General features: G+C 39.4%; 1 protein-coding gene across 1 annotated transcript in view; it reads right to left on the bottom strand.

The window, feature by feature from the left end:
• Positions 1-1,568: 1,568 nt before the first annotated feature.
• The window catches only part of LOC102054973 (opsin-5), a 38,511-nt gene continuing 29,420 nt past the window's right edge, over positions 1,569-10,659 (bottom strand). Inside the window, exon 8 of the mRNA XM_005441560.3 lies at positions 1,569-9,649. Within this exon, the coding sequence (XP_005441617.2) occupies positions 9,586-9,649 (64 nt within the window). The 3' untranslated portion in view covers positions 1,569-9,585. The remainder of the gene's footprint in view (positions 9,650-10,659) is intronic.

Raw genomic sequence — 10,659 nt, 5'->3', positions numbered from 1 at the left:
CCTGTTGTTGGATCTAAACCTGCATCAGTGAAATCAAAGTGCAGCACTTGCTTTCGCTGGACCCACAGGATGTTGGGAGGAGCACCCCTCTCCAAGGCCATTAAAGCAAGTCAGTTCAAGCATCTTTGAATGTTTTTCCAAGTAACATGCTTCATGTCACCCCTGTGGGGCCAGTGCGTTGCCGGGAAGAGCTCCCGTGGCTCCTACAATAAAGTCACTTCATACCTTTGCCTTTGTAGGCTGATGGAGCCCCTCTGCGCAACCGGCCAGCGGCTGGAATTCTGCTGCAGGATGAGTGCCCCCCCTGTTTCCCAACGCTCCGCCAGGACACTGCACATCCTTCCCTTTGCCTCAAGCCTGCTGTTTTACACTGGGACGTCTCATTTGGTGCCTTCCAGCTTCCGTGCCATGAGAAGAGTGTCAATCTGTTCCTTTCATCATTTCTTTGCTATCTGTGATCCCTGCTGTATCCTATCAGACTTCCCCCTCTTCCAAGGCGAGTCCATTTAACCTGTCATTGTACAGAAGCTGGTTCATGTCTTGCAACGCGGTTTTTCTGCCCTTCGCCAGATCTTTCCTTCTGCCACCGTTTCCTCTGAGGCAGAGCTGTGGGTGTACAATGCAGACGTGGCATGCCAGGAGAACAGGGGGCAGCTTGGCACTCATTTTCCAGCTCGATCCCTACATTTACAGCTCCCCCTATTGCGTTTTGGACTGTAGCTGAACTCGTTTTGGGGACAGAGCAAAATGAGATCTGAAATACTGCCATGTCCAGTCAATGCCACCCAGCATTCAGCTTTTCACTGGTGTGATCTGCAGTTTCTGAGCCTTGGCTGGCCAGATTCATGGACAGATTACCGCTGAAGGGGAGAGGATGAGTCCGGGAGGAAAAGCTCCGAGCTCTATGCCGCCTCACCCTGCCTGCATCACTTTCCCTGCCATGAGCACTGCCCAGCAAGGTTTTCCACAGTGCATCTCCCATCAGATGAACAGAAAAAGGAAGACTGCCCACTCCCCCTAGTTTTCAGCTCCCCTCAGTTGTCTCAAAGAACAGGGTAAAGCTACTACTAAGAATGAGAGCATCCCTTTTCCTTGTCTTCTCAGGGAAGAGCACATGAAAACCCTGCCCAGGTAGCACTCCACTAAGCAGGATGCCCAAACCACGGTACCTCCTGAAGCTTAATTTGTAGGATCCCTCAGCCAAAGCTGCTGGCTGTCTTTTGAGGTCATGGAGGCAGAGGGAAAAAGAGGTGGAGAAAGTATTTCATTTTTTATTTAAAGAATCCTTTTAATTAGGGTGGCAGACAAATAACTTAACCTTTTGCTTTGCGTGCTTCTCATTACACTGAAATGGGCCTCACCCTCTTTCTGCAGCCACTCAAGTCACGGCAAAGCATTGGACTGCAGAAACATGCAGGTTATGGCTTGCACTTAAATGGCACCAAGAGCAGCCTGGATGAGAAATCATACAATGTTGTAATCAAAACCTAGAGACAAAACAACAGCTAACAGCATTGATCCATTCTCTTGCTTTATTTGAAAGCACATTCAGATAACAAAGTGCAGAAAATAAAGTCTGCCCGTGATGCTGTCCATCTGGCGGTGTGTTTAGAGGAATAAAAAAGGGCAGAGAAAAAGGAAAATAACCGATTTGTTGTTCCAATACAGTGACAGCGAAGTGTTCCCTGGTGTTAAGTGCAGCCAGTAAGCTAGGTTCTGCACTGCTTCATAACACAGCGTTATATATTAACAACATATTAACTCAGCAACACTGCTTGAGAACTTACACAGTTATTTACAGGTTCACTCCATAAATTTTCTCTTACATTGTTGATTGCAGTTCCAGGACGTTGCACTGACACACAATGTGTTGGAAACATTTATGGACACTAACAATTGAATTCGGGACAGTGAGTTACAAGACTGTAAGAGTTTATGAACTCTCCCACTGCTCTGACCTCTGCAGTTTGTTAATAATCATGCTCAGATCTTCCATGATCTCCATTATACCAAAAAGATCCAGCAATAAATGTTCTAGAAAGGTCTGTATTAATTTCTGACAGCTGTATACAGCTTTGAATGTTGCTTGCAACACCAACATGCTATCACTAACACTTAGCTGCATGGTCCAGCAGGCCATGGGGAAGGATAAGTGCATTTTTAAAAGAACAGACAGAAGCAGAACATGGGAGGAAGCTGAAATCACTCAGCGACAGGAACAAAGTGGCCTTCAGCCTTCCTTGCCTTCATGCTACTGTCCACGTTAAACCCTTGCTGCAATGAGTACCTCCCCTCAGCAAGAGGGACCCTCTTAGCTCAAGGTCGAGTTTTTGAAGTCAGAGCTGGAGAATGAGCCCTTAGAAAGCAGTCAGTATGTCTGACATTTCTTGGGTCCAGCGTGCTCCAATACAGCTGAAAAGACATTGTTTCCTTTTATTTCTATCACAGTTTCAGACCGTGGCCAGGCCCCTGACTTCAGCGGGGTTACTCCCGATTTATCTCATCTGTAATTGAGAGAGAAGCCCAGCCCCTACCTACTTTCCCTCTTCCCCATGGACCCAGATCATCTATTGTAGGCGTTGTAAACCAGCTGCAACTCCACCAAGGCTGGTAAGGTTGCCGTTCTGGAAAATATGCAAGATAAATAGTAAACACAAGATTCTTTTTTTACAGTAGAAACTGTAAATAGACATAGACCAAGGACTTCAAAGGAGGTGTGTACCTATTTCCAGCAGGAAGGAATCTGATCCTCTAAATAGAGGAAAAAGCTAGTTCATATGTGCCTGTGATTTCTTGCTTTACAATACAAAGCATAGACCAGTATCAGGACATTAAATGTGAATACAATTCTACTGCCAACAAACTGAAATCATAAATATAGCGCATACACTAAAAATTACACTTGAAATAATTGCTTTATAAGGACACATCTTCAGTAGTAGGAATATCTTTCTATACAATGAATACACCTAAGCTTTGAGATTACATTCATATTTCGGTTATTTTTGGGTCAGTATCACTAAAAGCCTACTGATATCTTTGTAAATTTAACTCTGTTAGAAATATAATTCCTAAGAATGAAAATGTAGATCACAAACCACTAATAAATGTTTTTCTAAAGGTAATTTTCTCATGTAATTTCCCATGTGGTTATTTGGTATATTTTAATTTAATCACTTTGAGATTCCAGATTTATTATCATACTCTCAAAAGCTTGATAGCATAACTGAAAATATTTTATTCCAAGAAATTGTCTATGGCAGAAAATACAGCACTTTATTTCAGCTCGCACTGCAAGTGTTGCAGAACGATACCTCCCTGAAAAGCTCATCTAATAACTGAGAAAGCAAAGCTACTTCTTTCATAGCAAAGTTTAACTTGGCATCTATGCATGCCACTGCATTGCACCAACTCTGGGTTTTGAAACCACTTGATGAGAAGTGAAGTTTCACTGAATGACAGGTCTTTTGAAGCCAGTTTCAGTGTATACAATCTAGCTGTCAGTACAGCAAGGTCAGCACTCATTTCTCCAGCAGTACAGATAGGTCCTAAGGTGAGATGTTACCCCTTAAATTAGGAAAACATTCATAAAATCAGTTATCAGGACTAAAAATGGCCATGTAGATGTATTTTGTGTTGTAAATAAATTCTGCTAGTGGATTAGCTAATCTGTTCTTGAATTTCTAGTAAATCATGCCCTAATTTCTCCCCTGGAGATCTCTCCCAAAGCCTGATTGTTCCTCTAGAAGCCCCATCTCAGCTTTTCCTGCCTTAGCTTCCAGCTTTGATTTTTCATTCTATCACCTTCTGAGACTGTGAATAATTCCCTTTCTTCATTTACATTATTATTGCCTTAAAGCTATTTATAGGCTGATTTAATTTACTCTCAGACCTTTTCTCTTCTAGGCGACTTAGCTTAACCCTGCCATCCTCTCCTTTTAGCTCCTATTGCTTATACATGATCTTTTTTTTTAATTCCCTGTTACATTTTTCCCTAAAGCTTTCCTTAGCTTTGGGGACCAGGACTGCAGACAGAGAGACAAGTTCTCTACACACTGATGAATCTAAGATAATGGCTTGTAATTCAGGATCAAGTATGTTCTGATGCTTGAGAGGAAGACTTTAAGGTGTTGCAGATTGCTTCCATGAATGCAAAACCTTAGAGTAAGATCCTCTTTTTATGTTTTGCAAGACTGATGTAGAAAGAGCAAGACTTTCACACTAGCCTCTGATTTTAAGATGCTACACCTCTGTGTAGCCCCTTTTACAAACTGAAACAACCTTCACACCTTTTTTCATATCTGTTTTCTACACATACCTATTTTCTAAATGTTTTCTATTTTCACTACTGTAGGATTACGTTTACTGCAATATAAACATTATTCATCATTTAAAACATATACCATACCACACACCATATTCAGCATCTATGACCAAAATATGTTCTGTGCAACAGTCAAGCTTTGGTCAGGACAATGTTTACTTGATATTTCACAAATTTCTTTGTCATTTTACAGAACGGTTAAGAGATCTACTCCCAAAATTCCCCTTAGGTGCTACGTCCAAATTACAGACCAATGGTCTGTCTTACTGACTCAAGGATCCTACTAAACCTTTGCTCTTTATTAGTATCTACCATCCAGATGTTGCAGTTACTTGATATGATACTGAATGCCTCTCTTAGAATAGATCTTTAACAAATTACATGGCAATTTTCCAGGGTTTTCTTCCCTAACTACTTGTGACACAAAAGTATGGTCAGTGATGGATAGAAGCTCATTATACATAGTCAGTGAAGAATCCTTTAAGTTCAGAAGTAATGGAAGCATGAAATATGTAGCTAAGTCTTGTATTTCAAAGGATTTTGTTCTGACCTATAGGTCCAAGACTCAGGAACCGAAGATTATCATGGGCAATTACAAAAACAGCCCTATCACCATATGCACTGTGTGCCAGGTAAAGGGCAATACGAGTCAACCTGAAAAGCAAAGCATGTAAATAAAAGAAAGGTCAGTATGGGATGCACAATGGCTCAAGAATGTAAATATAGTGATGACAACAAAGGACTCTTCCCTTCATTGCTCAGCAACAGCTCTCCAGAAATTCTAGTTTCAGGTGGGTAAATGTTCTTCCTTGGGGCTCTAGAACTGCAGACGTGTGAAACTTGGAAAGATGCAGATGTGGAGGAAACCAATGAAACATCTATCTGTCTTGGGAGAAGGGAGGGAGAAAAATGGGTGTTGCAGTGTATGTTATTTGTTAAGAACTGCTTACCCCCAGCAAGTATCACCTGGGAACAGCCTGAGCTGGGAAATGTAACCAAAAAGATGTCAAAGCAGCTTTCCTGAGGGATGCAGATTGATGTGTCTGAAAGTTCCCTTGTGGGAAGAAGAGGTAGAAGTACAATCATAAAATGAATAATATAGGATTACACAAGAATGAAGTGCCTGGTCAGTTAAAAACAATTAAGATTTATTCTCATGACCAAGATCACCCCGCACACTGGAAGTGGGACATCCTCCAAAAGACATTGTCCATACACAGTCAGCCAAGAGAAAAGTTCCACCAAAGAATCTGATTCACTAGCATTGTGTCTGTCAATTCACTAATCAAACTCTCTTCATATGAAGACACATCAATTTTCTCTTTCCCTTTGGATGCCACAAAGCCAAAAATCTTCTGCTGGCTGCAATCTTGCTCTGTAGGCCATAAATATTTTTAACAAATGACTTGTTGAGTTGGGGGTTTTTTCATTATTATTACAGGTGTAGAAATAAATTTTGCTACAGATGCATTCACCTGCATGGACAAATGCTCTCTACTCTCTTCTGAAAGCTCAAGACCATAACTTTCATTTTTAGTGCTTTACTTTTTTCACCTTTTTCTGTCATAAAACTTTGCTTAATTCCCCTATCTCAAGTGTCTCTTCAAGCATTGTAAATCTTGATAGTTCTACTTGTCAACAGATTTCCAAGTCTGTAGGAGAAGGTTTATAGGCATTCTCCATCTATGACTGAAAATGACCAAAAGTTTCCATATCCACATGCTCTCTGCATAATTTCACTATCTATGACCTTGAAACGCAGAGTCGTGGCTTAGTCTCACTGCGGCAATCTTACTGTCCAGGTCAGCTCATTATATAAATGGAGTCTTAACCTGTGTCAATTATTTCCCTCAAGGCACTGACAGTGAATGCAGATAGCATTTTGCTTCTGAGCAGCTCAGTCTAAATGTGCACGTACCAAAAGGTTCTCATGTATAGCTATTATTCTTGATTACACTATTTTCATTGAAAAAACATTTGGTTTAATGTTAATACATAAATGAGGAACTTTCTTAATATAACAAAGAGGATGAAATATTGAAAATGCAATAAAGAAGTCTTCCTTCATAGCCATGTTGGTGTTTTGACTAAGCTCAGATCGCAAAACAATGTAAGTTTGAATCTCACCAAACAACGAGAAGTTTTCTGGAACAGAAAATGAGAGATTCAGTCTTTTGATGACCTCAGACCAAGGTTACGTGGCTCAGTTTTATATAATGATCAATTATCAGTCCTAGCACATGGAGAGGATAAAACTCTGTCCTGAGCATCAATGGCAAACAATTACCTTTTGAACCATCAGGCTACAGCCATCAATTCAATTCAAAGTTGACCTTGAAAAATTTGAATCCATAATAAGCCTCCTTATTCCTCTACCACTGTGATCCCAAGCAGGGCAGAAAGTAATTGTATGATCTGCTTTATACAGGTAGACAAAGAAGGTACATCCATTCTCTGTTATCATTAAATTGAACGAGCTCCATGAGCTCTTAGGTTCAGATTCTGCTTTTACATTACAGTTCTGCATGCTTGAATGTTTACATCTTGCTTGATTCAGGAAAACACCTTTCACTTGAACACATGCTCAGTATAAATATGTCTCAAACTCCTGCTTTAACTCCTGCTTAAATTGGTGTCCTATTGTCTCTTACAGAGCAAGATACCATTCAGTAGTGGTAAAACTGTGTCTTCAAACAAATGTAATTATGGCCCTAAATAAAAAACAAATCATATGAAATGTGATTTTCATGATTCTGGAAGTACATATTTGGAGTTTACTAAACTTCTGAACTATTTAGATAACACATGTATCTAATACATCCCCTATAATGGCATCCAAAAATATTTTAGTCTTTAAGAATATACCATTCAGCCCTACCACCAGTATGTATCCATTTCTAGGATGATCCAGCAGCAATTCCAAAGAAAGTACATAATTAAAAAAAACTAAAGAGAAAAGTCTCCCCAGTTGAAACTGCAGGAAGCGTTCATGCACAAACTGTGAATTGATCTACCCTAAAATCTGGCCAGACTAGTGGCTAATTCCTACAATCTTACCAGCAGCTCTGCTCCAAATAATCTGCATTTATAGGGCCACAGCACATGTGCCTTACATCAGACTTTAGTTATGATAAACATCTATAGATACCAGCCAAAGTTTGCCTGTATGAAGAAAAGAATAAAAGCTGCAGGAACAGGGAGGGAAGATTGTTAATGGCTTCATAACCAAATCTGGAAATACTGTAAAGGATGTCTTGTGCTCTGGATGAAGTCTTGGGTGCAACTTGCAACGATAGTCAAGAAATAAAGTCGACTTATAATGAAAGATCTGTGGAAGTGAAAGAACTCAACTTCTTGGGAAAAAAACAGCACAAAACATTGTATAGGTAACATGGCAACTCCTTCTACCTATGTGCGTTCTCCTAGTATTTATTTAAACTTCTTTTGCTAAATTATTGCGGAGAAGGAAACAAAACTTTCTTCTACTCAGCTTAGGATATTCAAAAAAATTAAACTTCTGCTATGTTGTCTGAATATCATTTGAGAAAATAGTAACTGTTTGTACTGCAGAATGGGAGTGCTGGGACACTCCAACAAACATCATATTACTTTAAACCTTTAAGACATTATTGTATAAAGCAAGATTAACATCACTGCAGATCACCTACAAAAGAAGTTCAGTTCAGTATAGCAGGGAATAAATGTTAAACACAATTGTGAAATAACAATATGATAACAAGCACCATTAAATGTTATACAGGAAAACATTTGAAACTCTTTCATAACTGCTTTCTTTCCTTAAAGGAACAATTCAGAAGAAGAATTGAACCCTTATAACTGTCTTTTTTTTAATTGAACAGTCAACACAAAGCTGTGTGGGAGACTCTTTGATTTGCAATTAACTTACTTTTTATAGTATCATATTCTTCCCAAAGAAATTATGCACAAACATCAAAACCATTACTTTAAACATTAAAAGTCTGCTTATACTGGACGGCTAATTTTTGGTCTGTAGCAATGCCTCAACCTTAAGGTAAATCTAAAAAAAAAGGAAAAAAAAAAGGGAATAATTATGGCTCAGATCCAATGCAACTATTTTGGCTGCCTTACTTTGCAGGTCTTTTCAAGGCACGTTGTTTTCCTATTGAGTGTATTAGGAACTTACAAGCTTCATTTTAGTTGGACTGTTGTTCTCCTTAAATCGTTCCTAATGCTTACCCTTCCAGCACTTAGTGCTTAAAAATTAGGTACAACTGCATTTGAGAAAGAATTCTCTGTTACTGTGCTGTAATCTTTCCCATTAATTCACTAGTTTTGAGTCTGGTTTCATGCTTAGAATTGAAGTATTTGTCATTTTATATTACATAGTGATCTCATAAAGAAGGGTGAAAAGTAAAATACAAGCTGCAAAAAGCCAGTTACCATTCAAAGAATTCAAACCTGTATGCTTGTTGCCATCATATTTCATTTTAATTTTGACCAGGGAATGGTAAAAAGATGTGCAAACTATTGGTTTGCTCAGTTTGGCTTATATGGGGCTGACTTCATTAAGGTTCTGTTTTTTTATTACGAAGTCATTCATGATTCCAAAATGTTTAAATGAAACTAGCATTTCAGGAAGAGACCTTTCCCCTCTCATTCACAGATGCAGACCATTTGCAGTGCGTGAGTGTGGCGCTTCTGAGCTGGCCTTGACTGAAAGCAAAATGTTTCTGAATATTGAAGGACTGAAGTCAAAGCGGTTTTAAGATAGCTTGTAGCCACATGAGTTGGAGAGAGTGGGCTAATATTTCTCCAGTGGGTGATTCAGACCCCTGATAAGTGAAGGGCCAACTCAGATTTGTCTTCCAAGGAGTCCTTTCTCTCATGCTCCAGTTCTCCAGTGACTGCAGCAGGAATCTGGGGAGATTAGCTTTAGCAATCTAAAACTGGCCTTTGTGAATACTACCTTTTCCATGAGGGAAAATAACGTCAAAACTATCACATCTCCTAGTGCTAACAAAAAAAAAAAATAAATCTGAAGTGAATAAAATTTTTTTATACAAATGACTCTTCTCTGTTTCTTCTTCCTCTGAGTACTTAAAATATTTGCTCAGCTCTAATCGCACTATTTTGGTCTGGATGCAAAGAACTACATTGTACATAGGACTAGGGAGTAAAATAAAACTGTCATCATGTTTTAATTTATTTACAGAAAGAGGAACTTGAGACGGTATGGTTTTTATCATCAGGTTTTCATTTGCTGTATATGAAATGGACCTTCATACTTCCAGCTGGGTTTCGTTCATCACCATCGAGTCTCTGTGTGCAGATATGGTATACATCCTATGGGAAGGAGAAAGCACAACAATCATTTTGTTCATACCAAGCTAACAATTAAGTTCTTAATTCTGGGAAGCAATTTCTCCAGATCATTTTGTTCACTGCAGAGGCCTAGGAAAGCCAAGTTACATTCAGCACGAGGGACTAAGTGAAACCTCCTTCCTCCTTTGGAGCTTGAATATGCTTGTGAAATGCAAATCCAGCTGCCAAAGATTTGCTGAAGGCTGCTTTGGATTTTTCTCCCATTTGTCTAAAAGGGCAGAAGGGCTTTTGGTAAGCTATAAATTCAGCACCTCAAACACTTACAACATACATAAACCCTGTATGTCCTGCAGATGAGGTAAATCTGAGTGTAAGATCATAAAATCATCTGCTAAGGGAAGCTGTGGGAGCTCGTGATCCTGACTCGCTCTGAGCAATGCCTCAAAAAATGCTGGAATTGGTAAGGGAATAATATGAATGATGAAATGGGCCTTCATGCCCCTAATAAGTACATACTGAGGCACATGTGTTCTAGGCTTTTGAAGCAAATTACTGGAATTCTATTAATCCACAGTCACATATGTGGTAGGGCATTTGTGGCCTTTATATCAGCCTACACTGTCAGATTAGCATCCATCTTTATCTCACTGGTTCGATTACAGAAGTAAGATACTTGTCTGGCATAAGACAGAACGAGAAACATTTTTCCTCCAAGTGTACAATTAATGTTTCCAGGAACTCCACTGGTGGTCAGCACAGATTTTGCCAGAAAGTTGTAAATAGAAAAGCATCCTTTTTATATAGCTCTTATTACACTTTGATTTGTTTGTTTGGGGCCGGTTTGGGGATTTTCTTGGGTGTGAGCGGTACCTACAGGGTGATTAAGGAACTATTTTCTCTTCCTGCTAATTCTGTGCCTGAAAGGTGCAGTATTAACACATTAATTATCTAAGGAATTAACACAATTGTCTCCCATTTACTTCACTGACAATGGAGGTCATCAACACCTTCTGGAGGTAACCCATATGATG

This window comes from Falco cherrug, chromosome 6 (genome assembly GCF_023634085.1).
Source record: "Falco cherrug isolate bFalChe1 chromosome 6, bFalChe1.pri, whole genome shotgun sequence".
Lineage (NCBI taxonomy): Eukaryota > Metazoa > Chordata > Aves > Falconiformes > Falconidae > Falco > Falco cherrug.
This window is presented reverse-complemented; position numbering and strand designations above follow the sequence as displayed.